Genomic DNA, 24879 nt, shown 5'->3' with positions numbered 1-24879 from the left:
CTTATGTTGGTGTCCCCACTACTAACACAGGATCTTCCAGAGGACATAGGCTCAGTGAATGTCTGGGGATTAAATGAACCACTGAGCAGGGGTCCTCTTTATGCAGATGAAATCCCTCCACTTTCTTGCCGGAACCAAGGATCCTTAGATAAGTTGTTTCATGCAAAGACAGACGAGAAGAGATAAGAATCAAAAATTAACAACCTTTTGCTATTATTTTTCTATTTATTAACTCCATTGATTGTACTGCCGAGTTCTGACACATTTCCAAGGAAATCCTTTTATAATGCCATGTTATCTATTTTGGGATCACAAAGTAGGATGGGACGTGTCCCAATTTTTGTTATACAAGAGCAAATCTCTTACTCTTGAGCTGGACATGTAGAAATATATAATGTTATCAATGTCATTTACAAACTTACATGCTAAAAGTTTATGAAACCTTCTATGAAAAGGGACATTCGAAAATTTCCCTAAAAATCCGAAAATAATAAATCATACCTTTCTCAATCATAATAGGAGCCCAAACCTTTCCCTGGGCCTCACTATTAGTTTCTTCTCAAGCATAGAGTTGAAAATTGGATGCACTTCATGCCCAGCAAAAGAAGTTAATGCTCATGGGCCTGAAAAGTGCCTGGATTCAACTCTGGCTCAGGCATAGTGGTTGTCATTGTACTCAGGCCCTTCAAGCAGTGATGAAAGGGAATAGGGATCCCTGTCATTAACCCCGAGCACAAACTGGAGGGTTTTCATCATGGTAGTCTCTGCATGTGCTCGGGGACCCCACAGGAACTCATAGCATGCAGGATCACTATTGGGCACCTGGCGGTACAGCAGGTACTGTTCCTGGACCCAAATTTTGGTGATGAGCTCCCTGGGCTCCCCATAGAGCCAATGCTCCTTCCCATCATACACCCCTACAACATTCAGTGCTTCCCACACTTTTTCCTCAGGGGCACAATCACCCTCTGAGGCGATCACCCACAGAACTGTGACCAGGAGGCCTGTGTTGGGATATCTGTGCCCATTGCTCACCATCCCATCATAGCTGAGCCCCAAGGCAGTGGCCAGGACATAGGTGTGAGTACTGGGGTCCATTTCTTCCACCACAATACCAAAAGCCAACTGGATGCATTCAGTGGCTGCACTGAAGAGCTCAGGAAAGTGGTCCTGGTGCTCTTTGATGACACTACTCAGCATTTCTGCCTTTGTGGTCGGCTCCTTTGCACGATACTTAAGGAGTAGAAACTCCACCATTTCTATCATCTTCAAATGCAGTGCTTTGTGGAGCAAGGAATCGGCATCTTCATCAGGGCCTCCCTCAGCGTTTGGACCCTCCTCATCTTGGCTGCTGGAGCTCTCATCTTCAGCGTGTCTCCATGGAAAGGCTTCCATGGCATGGGGGGAGGCACCCTGAAGACTCTGGGGAGGACTTGGTGTCTCAGCAGCAGACACCTCCTCTAGGCTGTCTATAAACAGGACTGAGGGGGAGGAGGCCCGAGAGGAGTAGAGAGACAGGGCCTCCTCCTCATCCTCCACCTCCTCCTCCTGCATAGCCCAGAACAGTTCCTCTACCAACATGTCAGGGATCTCCATTGGGTCCTCATGGTCTTCCTCAGGCTTCCACGGCTCACTCATATGATGACCAGGCATGATGAGTCGTGCTCGAACAGTGACCGAGTGTGGGCAGAAGATGGGCGAGGAGGACCCACGGGCCTGGGGGAAGGGGAGTATGAGAGGCATGAGCTGAGAAACACAACCTAGGCGGCTCTGACAAAGGTGACTTCCAGCTCTCCCCTTTAGGGGTGTACATGGGCCTCACAGGGCTCACTCCTGATCAGCCTGCCCACTAAGAGCCTGAAGAAGGAAGTGACATGACTGCTCAGGGTATAGAAGGCACAGCACAGGGTTCTGTAGCTGACAGTGCGATGTGGAGGTGTCAGGCAATGTGGGGTCCCCTCTGACAGTGGTGGGGAGGCCATGGGGACATATTCATGGTCGGAACCTCACCTTAATTCCTAGCACTTCCTGGCCTCCTGCTGCTCTGTGACCTGAGAATATGTACCATAAACCAAGGCCTTCACTTCCTTCTATCCGGGGGCTCTGCTGGAGGGAAAAACGGAGCACCTCAGGATGCACATGGCAATCACAGTCCTGGAACCCCAATGCTGACAGGAGGGGCAGCAGGACTCTGTGAGGTCCTGTCTGTTGTGGGCGGGAGGTTCCTCCTTGCACATGTAGGATCCAAACCTTTCCCCTGCCAGGGCCTGGCCCCTCACTGCCTTCTGCTGGCCTGAGGTCAAACTCTCAGAACAAGACCACACACACCTAACACTTGAGGGAAGAAAATGAGGGGGTCCCTCTCCCGGAGGATCAAGAAGGGGTGACTGAAGATTTGGGTCCATCTACCCTGGGTTAAGGCTCTGATCCATTCTCACCATGACACACTGCAGGGTTTCAGACCACTCTCTCTGCTGACTGAGCCCAATCTACTTAGACTTTGGCTTCACCTCCCTGAGGTACAGGAGTAGGAAGTGAGCTGAGCTAATCCAGGCACTATTCCGAGTTTCCCCATTGCTGACAGAGGAGGCAGGTTAAGTCTGGGTTCCCATGTGCTCTGCTTCCCCTCAGTGCTCACCTTGATTCTTGGCAGGAACTAGGATTCGTCTCTCTGTTGACAAAATTTGGATCCTGGGGATGATACAACGTATGGTCTCACACCAAGGTCTTCACCCTTGCTGATAGCTCTGAGACAAAAGTGAACAGGAGCTCCATCTGTCCCCACCCCTGTGCAGGTTCCCACACAACTGACACCAGGGCATGGGCCCATCAATTCCGGGTAGAGTGCCTGTAGTCTTGCCTCAGGATACTTGCCTTTCTTCCTGGCCTGGCCTGGCTCTGAATCCAGCTGACCTGATTTCACCATGAATAACTGTCCTCAGTGAGAAAAGCTCAGGAGGAGCAGGCATGTGGAAAGGAAGAGCATGTCACACCCAGGTACCCCTGCCTGGGGAATCTGGATGCTGAGGTCAGGACACTCCCTGATGCTGAGGGCTCTCTTCTTTTCTCAGGGAGCACAGAGCTGCAGTTTCCCACAAGAAAACATTCACACCTTTATGACCCTTCCACAACCTCAGCTCCTCTTTGCATGAACTGAAGCCATTCCCTCTGACCAAGGCCCTGTCCTTCCAGAGTGCCCTCAGACAAACGTGAGGAGGAACCACCTCTGCAGACCCATGCCAGGCCTTTCCCAGGGCTGACAGCAGCACAGTCTGGGTTCAGGGCACCCATTGTCTGGAGTGTGGTATCCTCTTTCCTCACTGTGCTACCTAGGCTTGCTCAGAGAGTGCCTGGGACCTTTCCCTTCCCATGAACTGAGAATGAATACTGGAGGCCATGTCCACCATTTCTTGTGACCTCCAAAGGGGACGTCAAGATACCACAGTAACTATCCTGCCGAGTGACCCAGTTGTGCCAGCAGAGCCTAAGCCAGCCGGTCCCTGTGTTAACTGGAGTGGGAAGTACCATCATCCTGCCTCAAGACCCACACTTTAATTACCAGCATTGCCTGGCACACCTCCCATGTTGCCCTGAATCCAGAACCTTCAGGACAATGCCCTCACCTCCCTTTGCCACTCCTAAGGTAGAAGTCTGGAAGCAACCCAAATCCACAGGCCTACCATGAGGCTTGCAGGTGCTGCTGGCAGGACCAGGCACACTGTGGACACTTATGGCCCTGGCCAAGCCTCAGGCATACATACTTCAAGGAGTGCTAGGGGGCTTCCTGAGTCCTAACTCGGGTCCTCACCTGGTATCCTGGCAGAGCCCTGCAGCCCCCTTCTTTGCCTACCTGGAGCCTGACCCCTCAGAGCTCAGGCAGTGGAGTCCACTTGTTTTCCTGCAGGATCCTCACCGTGACTCCTGGCTGGAGCTGGAAGCTCCTGTCAACCTGAGAGGCCCAAGTCAGGGAGAGAGCATGTGGTCATGGGCCGGGGACCTCCAACGGTTCACAGTAGGGGTAATGTGGGGCATCTCTGTTGTGGGGTCCCGGGTCCCTCAGTCTTCCCTTTGCATGTTCACCTGGACTCGGGGCATGACCTGGGTCCTCCCCTCTGCCACATATGTCATTCCCCTGAATTCCCAGGCCTGAAATCAGGTCTGGGCTTAGGCCTGACATCAGGTCTGGGCTTCTGCGGGTCCTCTCTGCATGGTCATCCACCATAGGGCCTCCCAACACTTTGAGCAGGGCAGACTTCTGTGGAATCCCTTCCAGTTAGGGGTCCTGGCTTCCCCCAGTCCTCCCTGTGGTTCCTCACCTTGACTCTTCCCTCTGCCCACCTGAGACCCTGCTCCTTACACCGAACCCCAGAGCCTGTCAGACCCAGATGCAAATGTCAGGAAAAGCACCTTGACTCTGGGCAGTGCTTCTGCATCCCTTCTGTGGACCTGAGGGAGGCCTTACATGATTTATCAAGTTTCCAGTCTCCCTCTGACCTGCAAGCGGAAGTCAGGAGACACCTCACAGGGTTATTTGACTTGGGCTCATCCATGGCTCATAGCAGGGGAGGCCCTATATGGGGTCCCCTATATTGTGGGGTTCTGGTCCCCGTCTTCTCTTCTTCAGCGGACCTGTGGCTCTGCTCCTTACACCAAACCCCAGTCTCTCACCCCTGATGCAGAAGTCACCCCATCCTGTAGTACCCCACCCACTCTGGTCCTCCCAGGACTGAGGATTCTCAGGTCCAGAGCCCCCAATCGCCCTCAGGGTCCTCAACTTGACAGCAGCAGGACCTGGGGGTCCCTGTGCAGCCTGAAGCCCTGCTCCTTCTACCAAACCCCCCAGTGTCTCTCAGACCCAATGCAGAAATCACAAATCACAATGCGTGAGATCACCCCTCCCCCACCCCAGGAGGCCTGCCCGATGGACACTGTTCTGGGGTCCAGGCCCCCAGTCTCCCTCAGGGTCCCCACACTGACTCCGGGCAGGTCCCGGACCCCCTCTGCGGACCTGAGATGCTGCCGTGACACGGATCCGCCCTAGGGTCTCAGACCACGAGGACCCGGAAGTCAGTCCTGACCACTTGTGGTCACCCCGAGCCTTGGGGCTCCCAGGACTGACTTCTCTGGTCCAGAGTCACCATATCCTCCCCACGGCCTCACCATGAGGCCTGCAGGTCCTGGGACCCTCCCTCTTTTAACCGGGAGGCCGGACCCCCCGCACGGAGGCCGTCACCACCGAGACCCCAGGGGAGGCCTGTGGGCCTCACTCCCCAGGGCTCCCGGCAGGGGCTGAAATAGCTCCCCGGGCACCTCCGTCTGGTCCTCACCCTGATCACAGGCAGAGCCTGGGCCCTGCCGACCTGGGGAGGCTCCCCTCAGCGCCTGTGCAGTCTACCGACCCGAAGCCGGCCTCCCAAAGATGGCGCTCAGCTCCCTCTGACTTCTCAGGCGGAAGTCCATGAGTCAGTGACATCACTTCCGGAAACCAATTGTGTGGTCACCCAGGACAGTTGACAGGGGCGGAGTTCTGCTCTTTTGTGCCCAGCCCGCCCCTTCTGGTCGCTACCTGGGCTGGATGGCCTGCAGGTCCTGGCACCCTCCCTCTTTTAACCGGGAGGCCGGACCCCCCGCACGGAGGCCGTCACCACCGAGACCCTGGACAAACGCATGACCTGGGTCCTCCCCTCTGCCACATATGTCATTCCCCTGAATTCCCAGGCCTGAAATCAGGTCTGGACTTAGGCCTGACATCAGGTCTGGGCTTCTGCGATTCCTCTCTGCATGGTCATCTACCATAGGACCTCCCAACACTTTGAGCTGGGCAGACTTCTGTGGACTCCTCTCCGGTTAGGGTTCCTAGATTCCCCCAATCCGCCCTGGGGGTTCTCACCTTGACTCTTCCCTCTGCCCACCTGAGACCGTGCTCCTTACACCGAAACCCAGAGGTTGTCAGACCCAGATGCAAAAGTCAGGAAAAGCACCTTGACTCTGGGCAGTGCTTCTGCATCCCTTCTGTGGACCTGGCTTGCCTCAGGACCCCCTAGCCAGTTCCTTGTCGAGGGTGTGAAAATGAACGAGGACAACTGGGACAAAATCCTGTCTGGAGCCAGGATTTCTAGCCTCCTCAGGCTCATTCTGATGAGGTGTGTGGCGCGGAAACAGAAGAACACAGACTCACAATTCTCATTGGATTGTTTATTCTGTACCATGTAGTTTTTGCCTTTCTTTATTAAAGTGGAAATGGATTCATGGTTACAAAGCCTGTGACATTATGGGCCTGCATTGTGCTTGAACCGCTCACAGACTGAACACTTGTTATCTGAGGAGCCCTCCTGCTCCTCCTCAGCCTAGTCAGGGTCCTTGATGGAGTCATGACTGAAACGCCAGCGATCAGTGTGGAATAGCACATGTTGTACAAAGACATCACTGAACCTTGTAGCGGTTCATTTGATGAGGGTGGGGGGAGGGGTGGCAGATCCCCTATGTCATTTGGTTCCGGCAATATCCCAGGGAACAAACATGACACTGCCAAAAGTACCCTCCCCACTTGAACCACTTGCTTCACTTGGGCACTGGACCTCCCTGGCACTCTCCATGGGCTGAGGAACTGTGATCTCAAATGCCCGGGGGGCAGGGGGGGAAGGCATTGGGTCCCCAATCATTCTTGCCTGTCTCCTGAGCCTTTTGTTCGGCTTCTTTGCCGCCGCTCTGGTGCTGTGATCTTGGGGAGTGTCTTGTGGGGGCCATCTTCATCTTTCTTTTTTTTGGGGGGGGGTGACACTGGTCCCTGGACAAACACATGTCACCGGGTTGCCTTGTGTTGTAATGTTCTCGAGGAGGCAAGGCTTGCCTCTCTGGAAATTGCAATTTCTGTAGATCTGAAACAAAATTAATTAAATTAGTCACTTGTGGAGAAAATATACCTATTTGACATTAACTGGCCGCTCAGACTCTTTACTCATCCCTGCAGGTTATCTCTAAGGGGGCTATAGTTTCAAATGAAAATCTATACTTTCTCATCTTTTCATAAATACTGTATCATATGAAAAGGGGTTAGGCCCTGAAATCATGCCCTTTCAGTATATTGTTCTGCTGGGTCCACTAGGAAGATGTTTGAGAAACAGGGATCGTGGGAAATGGGAGGACTTTCTACTTTACCACCATCCTGTTCCCTGCAGAGCAAACTGAAGAGTTTCCTGGGCATATTTTGCTAAAGCCATGGTGGTTCAGCAAGCAGATGAAACTCTTCAGGCTTTTCGATTCAAAGATTTGCTCGTCGCCCCTTCGGCAAAGAATCTCGCTCTGGAAAAGATTTTCATCAATGATCACGGTGTCTCCGTCATCATTCCAACACACAGACGGGAAGGCCTCATCCTCCACTATCCTCCAAGGCTTTCTTGGGAAGGACAGCCCAAGAAGAATGTTGTTTCCTTCCACACTGGTGGTGCCTTTGTTTGGGTCCAGTGGTTGCGGTTGTCTTGGGGGCTTGGATCTGGGCTCTCTTCTTGGTCCCCGTGCCCCTCCAAAGCCTTGGACACACATGAGGATCTGGGGATGTATCATATTGGAACATTATTGGTGGTTGTCCATCCTCTGATGGGGCCAGCTTGGCTTTTTGCATCTCAGGGGTATTCTGATTAGCCATGTTGATGCTCTACATCAAAAAGCACTTGGTACCCAGGATCCTATCACTTCAAAAGTGGGGTCAGAAATGCCTTTGGTCACAGCAGTGACGCCCTACATACACTGTCCTCAATATTCTAGAGTCTTGGTCGTGGGGCAACCAGCTGCTTAAGTCATGTGCTGTCACAAAGGTGACTTATGGCTGCTCTGGAGTGTGGGCCCTGGCCAAGTGTAGGGGAGTGGATATCGGGAGGGCCCCCATCTTCTCTCTCTTCTAAAAGTATAGAGAAATAGTGGTCAGGTTAATATAAAAAGTGTTCATATGCTGCCAGGAAGATTTTTTTCTTGTTGCTAGTTCACTGGATGTGTTGAGAGGTCATGATCCTATCTCCACCCCCATCCCTACAGAAGGGGTGCAGGCGGTTCATGGCCTCTTTGTTGCTCAAGGGCAAGGCCCTGGTTAGTCTTAGCCTGGGCAACCACCAAGACTGCCTGGGTCAGATGGGCTCCTGGGGGACTGTGTCTCTCAGAAGATGGTGGTTTGCCTAGTCTCAGTAGGTAGCCTCCATTTTCAATGCACCCCTCACAAGCTTCCTGCTTTGTCTCTTCCAGCTGTGCCTACTGATTGGCAGGTCGTGCTCAGATGAGCCCAAAAGAGAGTCCTATTTTCTTAGCCCTGGGTCCAGTTGTCCCTAGAATAGGGCTGTGTTTCAGCACAGTTGGGAATGTTCCACTCATTCCTCAACCACAGTGCTACCCAAGCACCTGAGAGAAGATGTTAAACACGGTGTTGCAGTGGGAATGGGCAGCCACACCCTCTGATGTCCTCAGAGCCCCCTCTTGAGCTTGGCTTGCCGCCAAATCTCACCACTCTCAGGTCACAATAACATTGGCTTTAGTTTCTATGTCTTCCACATAGGAACTCTTCTCACTACCCAAGATGGGTTCACTTTGGGGCACCTGCATGTGTCTTCTCAAATCACCCTCCCAAGACCCTCAGATTCAGACTCCCTTGAGGCCTCCCCTATGCCCCATTTCCTTTCTTCAGTGAGGTGGGTGGGCTTTGGCTTTCCCAGATTTCAGGCTTCCCACTTCCAAATTGGATCTCCTTTGGTACTTGCCCTTTTCATTGGTGATTTGTGGTTGGGCACATATTCAGCTCTGAGGAAACAAAGCATTTCACTGACTCACTCTGAAGCCAGCCCTGTTCTCCCTGCCAGAAGCCCTCCGCCCCCTACCCCTCCCAACCCCCCCCCCCACACACACACACCACTGTGTTCCTGTTCTGCCATAGCCTTGAAGATAGGTACATTGAATCATTTTGTTTGCTCTTGGGTTAGCTTCTTTTCAAGAACCATACACAGACTCACTACTAAGTTAAATTCCATCTTGTTTAGCTAGCTGTGACTGAAGGAAGCTGATATGAAAATAATCATAAATATGTAGTTGAACTTAGATGTGAGCCTGGGTGTGAGATGGCACAAAAGCAAAATTCAAGTCATCTTCACCATAGAGGAGAGGATACGACAGTGGTTTCGGTGATCCATGTTCTCTAGCTGTTTTGGGTAACTTTGGTCTTAATAATCACTCTGTATAGGGAGATGGAAAGGCACCACCTGCACGGGTCCTAGGTCCTGGTCCCAGCCCTGCCAGTAAGTGGTGTTATTTGTCCTCTCTGAGGGTCGTTCCTTTGTTCTGAAAGGAAATCCAGAGGCATTAGGGAAGAAAATACCCCAAGGTGCCTCTCAGCTTAAAGATGAGCACCCAGTCAAGATTCGGGTTCAGTCCATGGTCTTTGTACTTCTAAACAGGTTTACAAAGCATTCATTCAAAAATAAGTTTATTCATGGAAGACATGCCCTAGAGCAGGGGTGGGCAACCCCTGGCACGCGTGCCAAACATGGCATGCCAGTAACTTGTGCTCGCACGCGAAACCCTCTCTTATAATCTTCAATTTACAATTTTTTCTTAATATTGACTTTTTATTTTTCAGATAAGTTCAGTGTAGGTGCATATTACATAAATAAATAATTTTACGTAACAAGTTATCTTAAAGACCATAGACATGGATTGACGAAAGAGGGAAAGAGTAATTTCAATAGCGTTGAAAACAAACTACTGAAGACTTGGAATGCCATTCCAGAGAATTTTCTCTGTTTAAAAATCTTTGCAACATCCCAAGAAACCAGAAACACCAATCAGAAAGGATATATGCACACATATGTTCATCCAGAACAATTCACCATAGCTAAGATCTGGAAACAGCCTAAGTGCCCATCAGTAGATGAATGGATTAGAAAACTGTGGTACATCTACATGATGGAATACTAGGCTGCTGTAAAAAAGAGAGAACTCTTACCATTTGCAACGGCATGGATGGAACTGGAGAGCATTATGCTAAGTGAAAGAAGCCAGTCAATGAAGGAAGAATAGCACATGATCTCACACATTCATGGATAATAAAGACCATTATAAACTTATGAACAAAAATAGATACAGCGGCAGAGCTGCCTCAAACAGACTGTCAAACACAGTGGGAAGCCCAGGGAGGTTAAGGGGGCAGAAGTGGGGGGGTTTAAGAGATCAACAGAAGGACTTATATGCATGCATATAAGCATATCCAATGGACATAAGACACTGGGGGGTAGGGGAGGCCAGGGGATTGTCAAGTGCGGGGGGGGGCGGGAAGGACAAGTATGTAATACCCTTTGTAATACTTTAAGCAATAAAAAAATAATAAAAATAAAAATAAAAAATACTAAAAACAGCAAAAAAAAAATCTTTGCAACAGCATTACTCTCCAAGTTTTCATCCACTACTTTGTTCTTGTGAATCTTTGTCCTCAGTGATGAATTTTGTTAAGTCTCATAATAGGATTACCTTGATGGATGAAAGTAGTGGATCCTGCATATCTCTGAAGGTCATGAAATATAAACCTTATGTAAAATCTCTGTCATCAGTGATGCAGCAGCAAAGTCCCACTGATAATATCAAACGGAGTCATAACGTTTTCTGTCGGACTATCCGTTTACATGTATACATTAAAAAATAAATGCATTTTTCATCATCATATACTGTGTTTTTGTCGCTCCAATGAATTTTATTATTTCCTCAAGGTTCTTCACATACGTACACCTTAAGAGATATCAAGTAGGCATAACATGTTCTCAACAAATTGGGGTTGGCACGCAGAAGAATTTTGAGTCAGAGATGTTGCTGATTTTGGCACGCACTCACAAAAAGGTTGCCCACCCCTGCCCTAGAGGATAAAAATGGCTGGCTTTTCAAAGGGAAGCTCCACCTAGTGTCTCTGGTTAGACAGCCAGCTCCCTTTGGTTGCCTACCAAAGAATTGTTCCTTAAGCGAGTTTTTTAAAGGCTGAAAAGGAGGTGTCCTTGTGGCCTTTGCTAGCTCATGACTCTGCTAATGGCTTATTTAAAGGGACTTGCCCATTTTATTGGAAGGAAATTGGAGAGAAGCCTCTGGAAACCAGAGTCTGTCATTTTGTGGGGAAAGGGTGTTTATTTGATATGTTTTAGGCACTCTTGAGTCCCGAGGTTTTTAGAGGATCTTTGATTCAAGAACCACCAAATTTCCATTGTCATGAATAATCTAGGACATCAGGCTCATTCTTTCCTTCTGAAGATGATATTTTCATACTGTTGACTTCAATGGAGTTGAAGAAATGCATTATGGAAATAGCCTCCCTCTGTAAGCCTGCTCAGTCCCAGAAATTCAACCCTGGGTCCCACAATCACCAGTCAGACAGTATTTATTAGGCGCCATGCTCAGGACCCTTTGACAGAGGTGATTGGTTTGTTCTTCAGAGTTCCAAAGGCCCCAGAGATGACCCGTGTGTGTTGCCACCTTATGAACAGAGTCCCCAAAGTCATGTGACTCCAGCACAGCATAGCACAGCACAGCACAGCTGACTGGGCTACCAATACAGCCGCACCCTAGGGAAAAATGATTTCAGTCCTGACTTGGCTTTTGCATCTGCATAGCCTTGCAGCCATAGAGAAAATACTGAGCTCTGGACTCTGGGGCCCTTGAGGCTGGCCTGGCTGCTAAGAGTAGATAAAAGAGAGTCTTGTGGTTCTAAGGCCTCAAGCCACTCCCCCAAGCTGCTGAGCAACTTCACTTAGACACGTGAGCCTCCTCTCCAATGCCAGCCATCCAGCTGTTCCCTTACACTCCTCCCTAGTCCAGTGGGGCTACTATAATAATTTTTTATTGTTGAAAGAACTAGAGGCCTGATGCACAAAATTTATGCAAGAGTAGGCCTTCCTTCCCCTGGCTGCTGGCACCAGCTTCCCTCTGGCACCTGAGACCTGGTCTTCCCTTGCATGGTCTCAGAGCCTGTGGGCTTTCGTACACATACCAGCCCCAGGGAGGCAGAGGAAGCACCCAGGACCTGCCAGGGTCATGATGGGGACCCTGAGTCAGGCCTGAGAGGACCCAGGACTCGCAATGTAGAAGCTGCACAAAACCACACCTTGCTCTCAGCCTTGGAAGGCCACAGGGCTGGTGACCACATGGGGTGTCTCCTGACTTCAGCATTCAGGTCTGAGGGAGACTGGAAACTTGATAAGAACTCCATAACAAAATACCACAGACTGAGTAGCTTATCGCCAACAGAGATTTACTTCCCCCTGTTCTGGAGGCTGGAGGTCCAAGAATAAGGTGCCAGTGTGCTGCAGTGAGGGCCCTCCTTGCTGTGTCCTCACATGGTGGAAGTAGCGTGCATCTCTCTGGAGACTCTTTTTAAGGTGCTACTCCCATCCCTGAGGGCTCAGCCATCATAACCTAAGCACATTCCAAAGGCCCAACCTCCTAATGTTGTCATCTTTAGGGGTTAGGGTTTAAACATCAGCCTTTTAGGAGGACACAAGCATTCAAACTATAGTACTCCCTTCTGGACAGTGCCCTCCTGACCCCAAAACCCATAAAGGGTCTCCTGCTGTGAGGGACTCTTCTCTTCCTCAGCCCAGTCCAGGCCCTATCCAGTAATGCTCCTTGTGTATTGCTGCCTCTCTTGGTCAGGTCTTCTTTCTTGATCAGCCCCCAGTCATAGGTGAGGCCCACGGTGGTGACCAGGACATAGGAGTGGTCATTGCGTCTACTTCCCTCCCATCAATGCCAAATACCAGCTGCACGCACTGGAGACTTGGATGAAGATCTCAGGGAAGCGGTCCTGGTACTCTTTGATGACACTATTCAGCATTTCTGCCTTTGTGATCCGTTCTTTTGCAAGATACCTTAGGAGCAGGATGGTGAGCAATGAGCACAGATTTCCCAACAATGTCCTCCTGGTCACACTTGTGTGGGTGATCGCCACAAAGGGCAACTGTGTCCCCGAGGATGAAATCTGGGAAGCCCTGCAGGTCATGGGCTTGCATGATGGGAAGGAACATTGGATCTATGGGGATCCCACGGGGGCTCCTCACCAACATTTGGCTGCAGGAACAGTACCTGCTGTACCTGCAGGTGCCCAACAGTGATCAGGAACACCACAAGTTCCTGTGGGGTCTCAGGGCCCATGCTGAGACCACCAAGTCCAAAGTCCTTAAATTTTTGTTCAGGGATTATAGAAAAGGGATCCTAGTTCCATCCCATCCCTGCCTGAAGAGGCTATGAGTGGCGAGGAAGAGGGGGCCTGAGCCAAGTTGCACCCGGGCACGTTTCAGGCCCATGTCTGGCCCCTTCTCCAGCTGGGCAAGATGTGAGGCTAATTCTTCACTCTGCATTTGAGAAGAGGGAAGTCCACGTTCTAGGTTGTGAGGCCCAGGGCAAGTTGCGGGGAAAATGGTTGTAGCATCTTTTGGTACCTGTGATGATTTAGAAATTTATCCTTGTTTTCTATGGGAATTTTTCAAATGTTGTTTCTTTTCATAGAAGGTTTCACGAGCTCTTTCTCTGACCTTCAATTCTGAATGATAGCTTTGCTGGGTAAAGTAATCTTGGTTGTAGGTTCTTGGTATTCATCACTTTGGATATTTCTTGCCACTCCCTTCTGGCCTGCATCGCTTCTGTTGAGAAATCAGCTGACAGTCAGATAAAGAGCTTCACAGATAAGAAAAAGCTAAAGGAGTTCATCACCACCAAACCAGTATTATATGAAATGCTGAAAGGTATCCTTTAAGAAGAGGAAGAAGAAAAAGGTGAAGATACAAATTGTGAACAACAAATACACATCTATCAACAAGTGAATCTAAAAATCAAGTGAATAAATAATCTGATGAACAGAATAAACTGGTGAATATAATAGAACCAGAGGCATAGAAAGGGAGTGGACTGACTATTCTCAGGGGAGAAGGGGTGTGGGGGTGCAGGAAGACACTGGACAAAAACCGTACACCTATGGATAAAGACAGTGGGGGGAGGAGGGTAAGGGCAGAGGGTGGGGTGGGAACCGTGTGGAGTGGAGCTATGGGGGGAAAGAGAGGAACAACTGTAATAATATGAACAATAAAGATTTAATTAAAAATAATAATATTAAAACAATAAAAATTAAAAATAAAAAAGACGGTTTTGCAAGCTTCAGCATCTAAGTTTGTGAATGACATTGACCAAACCTGTATTTGTACTACCCAGTTCAAAAGTGATCCTGCACCATACGAGGTCCTGTGGGGCCCCTGGGGCCCATGCTGAAAGCAGCAAGTTGAAAGTCCTGAAATATTAGCTCAGGGCCAATAGCAAGGATCCCAGTTTCTTCCTATCCCTGTTGGAAGGGTTGGAGAGCAAAGAAGAACAAAGGGTCTTATGGGGTTTCTTCACCAGCTTAGTTGACACTGTGGAAACTGTGGGTTCTAAAGGTTAGCTGCTACTGAATATGCTGAGCAGCAGCAGGGATTTGGGGAGGTGTGGGATTGTGGTTGTCTGTCGACATTTCCCTTGTCCACTGCAGGTGTTTTCACTTTTTAATCCACACTCATAATAATCCTTCTTCTCAGCCCCTGACACATCCTGGGAGCTACAGCGCCCTCCGCAGCATCGGTCCTGGTACTGCAGCATCTCTGCAAGGGGTGTGAGGCCCTCCTGGGTGAGGACTTTGGTGTCCACTGGCTTCAGAACAGAGGGCACGACAGCATCCATCTCCTGGTGCTCCTGTCAGCTCTAGGGACCCTGGGTGGGGCTCTTGGCTGAGCATATGCCTCCACCTGCCTGGGCAATCCAGGGAGTTAGAGCCTAGGTCTGAGGGACACAGACTGAGGGACACAGACTGAAGTCCACAGAGGGAGGGAGTCCTGGTGTGGTGAGATGGAGGAGGGAACAGAGACAGGACTTCCAGGCCCCTAGATCTGCTCTCTGCCCCTGCTCTCAGGAGCAGGGGAACCCAGAGTGCCAGTCCGGAAGTTCCGCACACTGACTTGCTCCCCGGAAGTCTGAGAGAGGAGAGCACCATCTTTGGGAGGCCGGCTTCAGGTCCGTGGAGGGCAGGAGCCCAGGGCTGCAGAGTCCAGGTATGACCCTGATGGACGATGGAGGCCCCCGGAACAGGGAGGCCCTCCTGTCAGCACTGAGAGTCCTCGGTGGGTCGTCTTACTGGAAACTACTCCCTGCCCCCTTCCCCAACCTCCTCAGAGAACGGGGTAGGGGCGGGAGGACAGGCGCTGAGGGGGTGCAATCTCAGGTCTGCACCAGCGGGCCCAGGCTCTGCCTGGAATCAGGGTGAGGACCAGACGGAGGTGCCCGGGAGCTAGTTCAGCCCCTGCCGGGAGCCCTGGGGAGTGAGGCCCACAGGCCTGCCCTGGGGTCTCGGGGTGAGGGCCTCCATGTGGGGGTCCGGCCTCCCGGTTCACAGAGGGAGGGTCCCAGGACCTGCAGGCCTCACGGTGAGGCCGTGGGGGGGACAAGATGACTCTGGTCCAGAGCAGTCAGTCCCGGGAGCCCCAAGGCTCGGGATGACCCCAAGCAGCGAGGCCTGACTTCCGGGTCCTCCAGGTCTGAGACCCTCGGGCGGCTCCATGTCAAGGCAGCGTCTCAGGGTGTCCGGGACCTGCCTGGCGTCAGTGTGGGGACCCTGAGGGAGACTGGGTGCCTGGCCCCAGAACAGTGTCCACCTGGCAGGCCTCCTGGGGTGGGGGAGGGGTGCTTTCACACATTGTGCTTTGTGATTTCTGCATTGGGTCTGAGAGACAGGGAGGGTTTGGTAGAAGGAGCAACGCTTCATGCAGCACAGGGGGGACCCCAGGTCCTGCTGCTATCAAGCTGAGGACCCTGAGGGAGATTGGGGGCCTGGACCCCAGAACAGTGTCCATTGGGCAGGCCTCCTGGGGTGGGGGAGGGGTGCTCTCACGCATTGTGCTTTGTGAATTCTGCATTGGGTTTGATAGAAACAGGGGGTGGGGGGGGTTCGTAGAAGGAGCAGGGCTTCAGGTGTAGTTGGTGGGGGGCAGGCCGTGCTGCTGTGAAGTTGAGGACACTGGGGGAGATTGGGGGCCCGCTCCAAATCCCTGCTGTAGCTCTGTGACTTTACTGAAAGGAAACATGTAGAACACAATGTTTCCATAGTGCCTGGTGGTCTGGGGAAGAGGCACCATGGGAAGTGGGGGCAGGGGAGGCAGTTAGGGTCTGATACTCCCCCAGGAACCACGGCTCTGCAGCGCCCCCTCTGGGAACCGTGATGTGACCACAGTGTCCAAGCCAGGGCTGTGAGGACCCTCCAATAGGGACTGAGGGCTCCAGCCACCCACACAGAGGGCCCACCCCGGGACCCAGGCTGGTGCTCCTGTCAGATCCGGGTACCTCAGGCAGGTCTGTCTGGCTGCGCAATCCCTCCCACCTCCCGGACTCTAGGACCCAGAGGGACTTGGGGAGGCCTGCCTCCTGGGGTGGGGGAGGGGTGATCTCATGCATTGTGCTTTGTGATTTCTGCATTGGGTCTGAGAGACACTGGGGGGTTTGGTAGAAGGAGCAGGGCTGCAGGCAGCACAGGGGGGACCCCAGATCCTGCTGCTGTCAAGTTGAGGACCCTGAGGGAGATTGGGGGGCCTGGACTCCAGAATCCTCAGTCCTGGGAGGACCTGTGGGCGGGGTACTACAGGATGGGGTGACTTCTGCATCAGGTGTGAGACTCTGGGATATGGTGTAAGGGGCAGAGCCACAGGTCCGCTGAAGGAGAACAGATGGGACCCAGGACCCCACAATATAGGAGACCCCATAAAGGGCCTCCCCTGCTACTAGCCATGGGAGACCCCATGTCAGATGACCCCTTGAGGTATCTCCTGACTTCCGCATGCAGGTCTGAGATATGTTGGTGTTCACTGTAAGGAGCACAGCCACAGGATGAAGGAGGGCACCCTGAACCCCACAACCAGGGGACCCCATAAACCCTACCCTGCTATCAGCCTTGGGATGTTCCCTGGTAAAAGACCAAGTGCCAAGTTTCCTGACTTCTGTATCCAGGACTGAGTGAGACTTAGGACTTGGTGAAAAGTGTAGGGAATCACACTTCTAGGAATATTTCCCTAAGAAACCGGAAATACCAATGAGAAAGAATGTATGCACCCCTATGTTCATAGCAGCACAATTTAGGATAGCTAAGATGTGGAAACAGCCCAGGTGCCCATCAATGACCTGATGAAAAAGCAGTGGTACATGTATGCCATGGAATACTATGCAGCTGTATAAAGGGAAGGGTCTCTTACCCTTTGAGACAGCATGGAGGGACCTGGAGAGTATCGTGCTAAGTGAAATAAGCCAGTCAAAGGAAGATAAATATCACATGGTCACACTCATATGTGGAATCAAAGTTACAAAGTAAACTGATGAACCAAATAGATACAGACACATGCAAGCATGGGACAGATTGGGGAATCTCAGAGGGAAGGTGGGGAGGGTAGGAAGTAATCAACCAAGAACCTTGTGTGCATATATGCATGGCCCATGGACACAGACAATTGGGTGGTGAGGGCGGGGCAAGAGGACAGGGGTGGGGTGGAGGGGGTCATTTGTAATCTATAATAATAAAATCATTATATGCTAATTAGACTGGACACCCTTCTGGACGTCATTCCTCAGGAAGCCAGGGCCAGAAACCAGGGCTGTGAAGGAAGCCCAGGTCTCAGGTGCAAAGAGGGAAGCTGGTGCCGACAGCCAGGGCAAGGAAGGCCTACTCTTGCCTAAATTTCGTGCATCAGGCCTCTAGTTCTTTCAACAATAAAGAATTATTATGAAATTAAAAAAAATAAAAATAAGAAGGCCATATAGGGAATCAGGTGCACAGAGAGGAGAGCAGTAGTACTACCTACCAGGGGTGTGCAAACTTTTTGACTCGAGGGCCACAATGGGTTCTTAAACTGGCCTGGAGGGCTGGAAAAAAAACATGGATGGAGTGTTTGTGTGAACTAATATAAATTCAAAGTAAACATCATTACATAAAAGGGTACGTTCTTTTTTTTTTTTTTTTTAGTTTTATTCATTTCAAAGGGGCCGGATCCGGCCCGCAGGCCGTAGTTTGCCCATGGCTGATCTAGACTCAAGTGGCATTTAATGCCTTCAAATCAGGGTCTCAGAACCTGGGGGTTTCGTACACAAACCAGCCCCAGGAAGGCAGAGGAAGGACCCAGGACCTGCCAGGGTCATGATGGGGACCCTGTGTCAGGACAGAAGGGACCCAGGACTCCCAATGTAGAAGCTGCACAAAACTACACCTTGCTCTCTGCCTTGGAAGGCTACGGGGCTGGTGACTGCATGGGGGATCTCCTGACTTCAGCATTCAGGTCTGAGGGAGACTGGAAACTTGATAAGAACTGTAGGGCCTCCCTCAGGTCCACAGAAGGGATGCAGAAGCACTGCCCAGAGTCAAGGTGCTTTTCCTGACTTTTGCATCTGGGTCTGACAACCTCTGGGTTTCGGTGTAAGGAGCACGGTCTCAGGTGGGCAGAGGGAAGAGTCAAGGTGAGAACCCCCAGGGAGGACTGGGGGAATCTAGGAACCCTAACCGGAGAGGAGTCCACAGAAGTCTGCCCAGCTCAAAGTGTTGGGAGGTCCTATGGTAGATGACCATGCAGAGAGGAATCGCAGAAGCCCAGACCTGATGTCAGGCCTAAGCCCAGACCTGATTTCAGGCCTGGGAATTCAGGGGAATGACATATGTGGCAGAGGGGAGGACCCAGGTCATGCCCCGAGTCCAGGTGAACATGCAAAGGGAAGACTGAGGGACCCGGGACCCCACAACAGAGATGCCCCACATTACCCCTACTGTGAACCCTGGGAGGCCCCGTGTCCATGTCCACATGGTCTCTTACTGACTTGGGCCTCTCAGGTTGACAGGAGGTTTCAGCTCCAGCCAGGAGTGACGGTGAGGATCCTGCAGGAAGACAAGCGGACTCCACCCCCTGAGGGCTGAGGGGTTAGGCTCCAGATAGGCAAAGAAGGGCTGCAGGGCTCTGCCAGGATACCAGGTAAGGACCCGGGTTAGGACTCAGGAAGCCCCCTAGCACACCTTGAAGTATGTATGCCTGAGGCTTGGCCAGGGCCATAAGTGTCCGCAGTGTGCCTCGTCCTGCCAGCAGCACCTGCAAGCCTCATGGTAGGCCTGTGGATTTGGGTTGCTTCCAGACTTCTACCTTAGGAGTGGCAAAAGGAGGTGAGGACATTGTCCTGAAGGGGCTGGATTCAGGGCAACGTGGGAGGTGTGCCAGGCAATGCTGGTAATTAAAGTGTGGGTCTTGAGGCAGGATGGTGGTACCTCCCACCCCAGTAAACACAGGGACCGGCTGGCTTAGGCTCTGCTGGCACAACTGGCACACTCGGCACGATAGTCAATGTGGTGTGTCTTAAAGTCCACCTTGGAGGTCTCAGAGAGATGGTGGGCATGGCCTGCAGTATTCACTCTCTGTTCAGCAGAAGGGAAAGGTCCCAGGCACTCTCCCAGTGTGCATGGGTTGTGTGGAAGGAGGATACCACACTCCAAACAGTGAGTGCCTTGAACCCAGTCTGTGCTGCTATCAGCCCTGGGTAAGGCTCGGCATGGGTCGGCAGACGTAGTTCCTCCACAGGTTTGTCTCAGGGCACTTGGCCTGCAGGGCACAGACCCAGGTCAGCACAGGGTGGGGGCCCAGGCCATCCAGCCCAGGTAGGGACCAGAAGGTACGGGCAGGGCACAAAAGAGCAGAACTCCGCCCCTGTCAACTGTCCTGGGTGACCACACAATTGGTTTCCGGAAGTGATGTCACTGACTCACGGACTTCCGCCTGAGAAGTCTGAGGGAGCTGAGCGCCATCTTTGGGAGGCCGGCTTCGGGTCGGTAGACGGCACAGGCGCTGAAGGGAGCCTCCTCAGGTCGGCAGGGCCCAGGCTCTGCCTGGGATCAGGGTGAGGACCAGACGGAGGTGCCCGGGGAGCTAGTACAGCCCCTGCCGGGAGCCCTGGGGAGTGAGGCCCACAGGCCTCCCCTGGGGTCTCGGTGGTGACGGCCTCCGTGCGGGGGGTCCGGCCTCCCGGTTAAAAGAGGGAGGGTCCCAGGACCTGCAGGCCTCATGGTGAGACCGTGGGGAGGATATGGTGACTCTGGGCCAGAGCAGTCAGTCCTGGGAGCCCCAAGGCGCGGGGTGCCCACGAGTGGTCAGGACTGACTTCCGGGTCCTCGTGGTCTGAGACCTTCGGGCGGCTCCGTGTCATGGCAGCGTCTCAGGTCGGCAGAGGGGGTCTGGACCTGCCCGGAGTCAGTGTGGGGACCCTGAGGGAGACTGGGGGCCTGGACCCCAGAACAGTGTCCATCGGGCAGGCCTCCTGGGGTGGGGGAGGGGTGATCTCACGCATTGTGATTTGTGATTTCTGCATTGGGTCTGAGAGACACTGGGGGGTTTGGTAGAAGGAGCAGGGCTTCAGGCTGCACAGGGACCCCCAGGTCCTGCTGCTGTCAAGTTGAGGACCCTGAGGGCGATTGGGGGCCCTGAACCTGAGAATCCTCAGTCCTGGGAGGACCAGAGTGGGCGGGGTACTACAGGATGGGGTGACTTCTGCATCAGGGGTGAGAGACTGGGGTTTGGTGTAAGGAGCAGAGCCACAGGTCGGCTGAAGAAGGGAAGACGGGGACCAGAACCCCACAATATAGGGGACCCCATATAGGGCCTCCCCTGCTATGAGCCATGGATGAGCCCAAGTCAAATAACCCTGTGAGGTGTCTCCTGACTTCCGCTTGCAGGTCAGAGGGAGACTGGAAACTTGATAAATCATGTAAGGCCTCCCTCAGGTCCACAGAAGGGATGCAGAAGCACTGCCCAGAGTCAAGGTGCTTTTCCTGACATTTGCATCTGGGTCTGACAGGCTCTGGGGTTCGGTGTAAGGAGCAGGGTCTCAGGTGGGCAGAGGGAAGAGTCAAGGTGAGGAACCACAGGGAGGACTGGGGGAAGCCAGGACCCCTAACTGGAAGGGATTCCACAGAAGTCTGCCCTGCTCAAAGTGTTGGGAGGCCCTATGGTGGATGACCATGCAGAGAGGACCCGAAGAAGCCCAGACCTGATGTCAGCCCTTGGAATTCAGGGGAATGACATATTTGGCAGAGGGGAGGACCCGGGTCTTGCCTGGAATCAAGGTGAACATGCAAAGGGAAGACTGAGGGACCAGGGACCCCACAACAGAGATGCCCCACATTACCCCTACTGTGAACCGTTGGAGGTCCCCGGCCCATGACCACATGCTCTCTCCCTGACTTGGGCCTCTCAGGTTGACAGGAGGTTCCAGTTCCAGCCAGGAGTCTCGGTGAGGATCCTGCAGGAAAACAAGCGGACTCCACCGCCTGAGCTCTGAGGGGTCAGGCTCCAGGTAGGCAAAGAAGGGGGCTGCAGGGCTCTGCCAGGATACCAGGTGAGGACCCGAGTTAGGACTCAGGAAGCCCCCTAGCACTCCTTGAAGTATGTATGCCTGAGGCTTGGCCAGGGCCATAAGTGTCCACAGTGTGCCTGGTACTGCCAGCAGCACCTGCAAGCCTCATGGTAGGCCTGTGGATTTGGGTTGCTTCCAGACTTCTACCTTAGGAGTGGCAAAGGGAGGTGAGGGCATTGTCCTGAAGGTTCTGGATTCAGGGCAACATGGGAGGTGTGCCAGGCAATGCTGGTAATTAAAGTGTGGGTCTTGAGGCAGGATGATGGTACTTCCCACTCCAGTTAACACAGGGACCGGCTGGCTTAGGCTCTGCTGGCACAACTGGGTCACTCGGCAGGATAGTTACTGTGGTATCTTGACGTCCCCTTTGGAGGTCACAAGAAATGGTGGACATGGCCTCCAGTATTCATTCTCAGTTCATGGGAAGGGAAAGGTCCCAGGCACTCTCCGAGTAAGCCTAGGTAGCACAGTGAGGAAAGAGGATACCACACTCCAGACAATGGGTGCCCTGAACCCAGACTGTGCTGCTGTCAGCCCTGGGAAAGGCCTGGCATGGGTCTGCAGAGGTGGTTCCTCCTCACGTTTGTCTGAGGGCACTCTGGAAGGACAGGGCCTTGGTCAGAGGGAATGGCTTCAGTTCATGCAAAGATGAGCTGAGGTTGTAGAAGGGTCATAAAGGTGTGAATGTTTTCTTGTGGGAAACTGCAGCTCTGTGCTCCCTGAGAAAAGAAGAGAGCCCTCAGCATCAGGGAGTGTCCTGACCTCAGCATCCAGATTCCCCAGGCAGGGGTACCTGGGTGTGACATGCTCCCGGTTTCCACATGCCTGCTCCTCCTGAGCTTTTCTCACTGAGGACAGTTATTCATGGTGAAATCAGGTCAGCTGGATTCAGACCCAGGCCAGGCCAGGAAGAAAGGCAAGTATCCTGAGGCAAGACTACGGGCACTCTACCCGGAATGGATGGGCCCATGCCCTGGTTTCAGTTGTGTGGGCACCTGCACAGGGGTGGGGGCAGATGGAGCTCGTGTTCACTTTTGTCTCAGAGCTATCAGCAAGGTGAGGACCTTGGTGTGAGACCATACGTTGTATCATCCCCAGGATCCAAATTCTGTCAACAGAGACGAACCCTAGTTCCTGCCAAGAATCAAGGTGAGCAATGAGGGGAAGCAGAGCACATGGGAACCCAGACTTAACCTGCCTCCTCTGTCAGCAATGGGGAAACTCGGAATAGTGCCTGGATTAGCTCAGCTCACTTCCTACTCCTGTACCTCAGGGAGGTGAAGCCAAAGTCTAAGTAGATTGGGCTCAGTCAGCAGAGAGAGAGTGGTCTGAAACCCTGCAGTGCGTCATGGTGAGAAGGGATTAGAGCCTTAACCCAGGATAGATGGACCCAAATCTTCAGTCACCCCTTCTTGATCCTCCGGGAGAGGAACCCCCTCATTTTCTTCCCTCAAGTGTTAGGTGTGTGTGGTCTTGTTCTGAGAGTTTGACCTCAGGCCAGCAGAAGGCAGTGAGGGGCCAGGCCCTGGCAGGGGAAAGGTTTGGATCCTACATGTGCAAGGAGGAACCTCCCGCCCACAACAGACGGGACCTCACAGAGTCCTGCTGCCCCTCCTGTCAGCATTGGGGTTCCAGGACTGTGATTGCCATGTGCATCCTGAGGTGCTCCGTTTTTCCCTCCAGCAGAGCCCCCGGATAGAAGGAAGTGAAGGCCTTGGTTTATGCTACATATTCTCAGGTCACAGAGCAGCAGGAGGCCAGGAAGTGCTAGGAATTAAGGTGAGGTTCCGACCATGAATATGTCCCCATGGCCTCCCCACCACTGTCAGAGGGGACCCCACATTGCCTGACACCTCCACATCGCACTGTCAGCTACAGAACCCTGTGCTGTGCCTTCTATACCCTGAGCAGTCATGTCACTTCCTTCTTCAGGCTCTTAGTGGGCAGGCTGATCAGGAGTGAGCCCTGTGAGGCCCATGTACACCCCTAAAGGGGAGAGCTGGAAGTCACCTTTGTCAGAGCCGCCTAGGTTGTGTTTCTCAGCTCATGCCTCTCATACTCCCCTTCCCCCAGGCCCGTGGGTCCTCCTCGCCCATCTTCTGCCCACACTCGGTCACTGTTCGAGCACGACTCATCATGCCTGGTCATCATATGAGTGAGCCGTGGAAGCCTGAGGAAGACCATGAGGACCCAATGGAGATCCCTGACATGTTGGTAGAGGAACTGTTCTGGGCTATGCAGGAGGAGGAGGTGGAGGATGAGGAGGAGGCCCTGTCTCTCTACTCCTCTCGGGCCTCCTCCCCCTCAGTCCTGTTTATAGACAGCCTAGAGGAGGTGTCTGCTGCTGAGACACCAAGTCCTCCCCAGAGTCTTCAGGGTGCCTCCCCCCATGCCATGGAAGCCTTTCCATGGAGACACGCTGAAGATGAGAGCTCCAGCAGCCAAGATGAGGAGGGTCCAAACGCTGAGGGAGGCCCTGATGAAGATGCCGATTCCTTGCTCCACAAAGCACTGCATTTGAAGATGATAGAAATGGTGGAGTTTCTACTCCTTAAGTATCGTGCAAAGGAGCCGACCACAAAGGCAGAAATGCTGAGTAGTGTCATCAAAGAGCACCAGGACCACTTTCCTGAGCTCTTCAGTGCAGCCACTGAATGCATCCAGTTGGGTTTTGGTATTGTGGTGGAAGAAATGGACCCCAGTACTCACACCTATGTCCTGGCCACTGCCTTGGGGCTCAGCTATGATGGGATGGTGAGCAATGGGCACAGATATCCCAACACAGGCCTCCTGGTCACAGTTCTGTGGGTGATCGCCTCAGAGGGTGATTGTGCCCCTGAGGAAAAAGTGTGGGAAGCACTGAATGTTGTAGGGGTGTATGATGGGAAGGAGCATTGGCTCTATGGGGAGCCCAGGGAGCTCATCACCAAAATTTGGGTCCAGGAACAGTACCTGCTGTACCGCCAGGTGCCCAATAGTGATCCTGCATGCTATGAGTTCCTGTGGGGTCCCCGAGCACATGCAGAGACTACCATGATGAAAACCCTCCAGTTTGTGCTCGGGGTTAATGACAGGGATCCCTATTCCCTTTCATCACTGCTTGAAGGGCCTGAGTACAATGACAACCACTATGCCTGAGCCAGAGTTGAATCCAGGCACTTTTCAGGCCCATGAGCATTAACTTCTTTTGCTGGGCATGAAGTGCATCCAATTTTCAACTCTATGCTTGAGAAGAAACTAATAGTGAGGCCCAGGGAAAGGTTTGGGCTCCTATTATGATTGAGAAAGGTATGATTTATTATTTTCGGATTTTTAGGGAAATTTTCGAATGTCCCTTTTCATAGAAGGTTTCATAAACTTTTAGCATGTAAGTTTGTAAATGACATTGATAACATTATATATTTCTACATGTCCAGCTCAAGA

The 24879-nt window shown here is 52.4% G+C and overlaps 2 protein-coding genes and 1 pseudogene across 2 annotated transcripts; 1 reads left to right on the top strand and 2 right to left on the bottom strand.

Annotated features, from left to right (window-relative positions):
• Positions 1-651: 651 nt before the first annotated feature.
• LOC132223372 (melanoma-associated antigen 4-like) lies at positions 652-1653 on the bottom strand. Its single transcript, XM_059678612.1, has one exon. It carries the CDS (start codon positions 1651-1653, stop codon positions 652-654), a length of 1002 nt encoding a protein of 333 aa, XP_059534595.1.
• A 4616-nt stretch (positions 1654-6269) lies between these two features.
• LOC132223371 (heat shock transcription factor, X-linked member 3-like) lies at positions 6270-7621 on the bottom strand (annotated as a pseudogene).
• Positions 7622-13044: 5423 nt separating this feature from the next.
• LOC132223370 (melanoma-associated antigen 4-like) lies at positions 13045-24594 on the top strand. The gene is made up of 2 exons (XM_059678611.1): positions 13045-13185; positions 23530-24594. The coding sequence occupies exons 1-2, from the start codon at positions 13045-13047 to the stop codon at positions 24592-24594; spliced, it is 1206 nt and encodes a 401-aa protein (XP_059534594.1).
• Positions 24595-24879: the final 285 nt, after the last annotated feature.

The sequence above is a fragment of the Myotis daubentonii genome, chromosome X (assembly GCF_963259705.1).
Source record: "Myotis daubentonii chromosome X, mMyoDau2.1, whole genome shotgun sequence".
Classification (NCBI taxonomy): domain Eukaryota; kingdom Metazoa; phylum Chordata; class Mammalia; order Chiroptera; family Vespertilionidae; genus Myotis; species Myotis daubentonii.
The sequence above is the reverse complement of the archived record's forward strand: the minus strand, read 5'-3'. Positions and strand labels throughout refer to the sequence as shown.

Bases quoted from the DNA above. Each gene is read 5' to 3' on its own strand.
- LOC132223372 (XM_059678612.1), bottom strand. From the start codon at position 1,653: ATGCCTGGTCATCATATGAGTGAGCCGTGGAAGCCTGAGGAAGACCAT.
- LOC132223370 (XM_059678611.1), top strand. From the start codon at position 13,045: ATGGGGATCCCACGGGGGCTCCTCACCAACATTTGGCTGCAGGAACAG. The intron at 13,186-23,529 runs GTCCTTAAATTT...CCCTTCCCCCAG, and splicing joins CTGAGACCACCAAGTCCAAA to GCCCGTGGGTCCTCCTCGCC.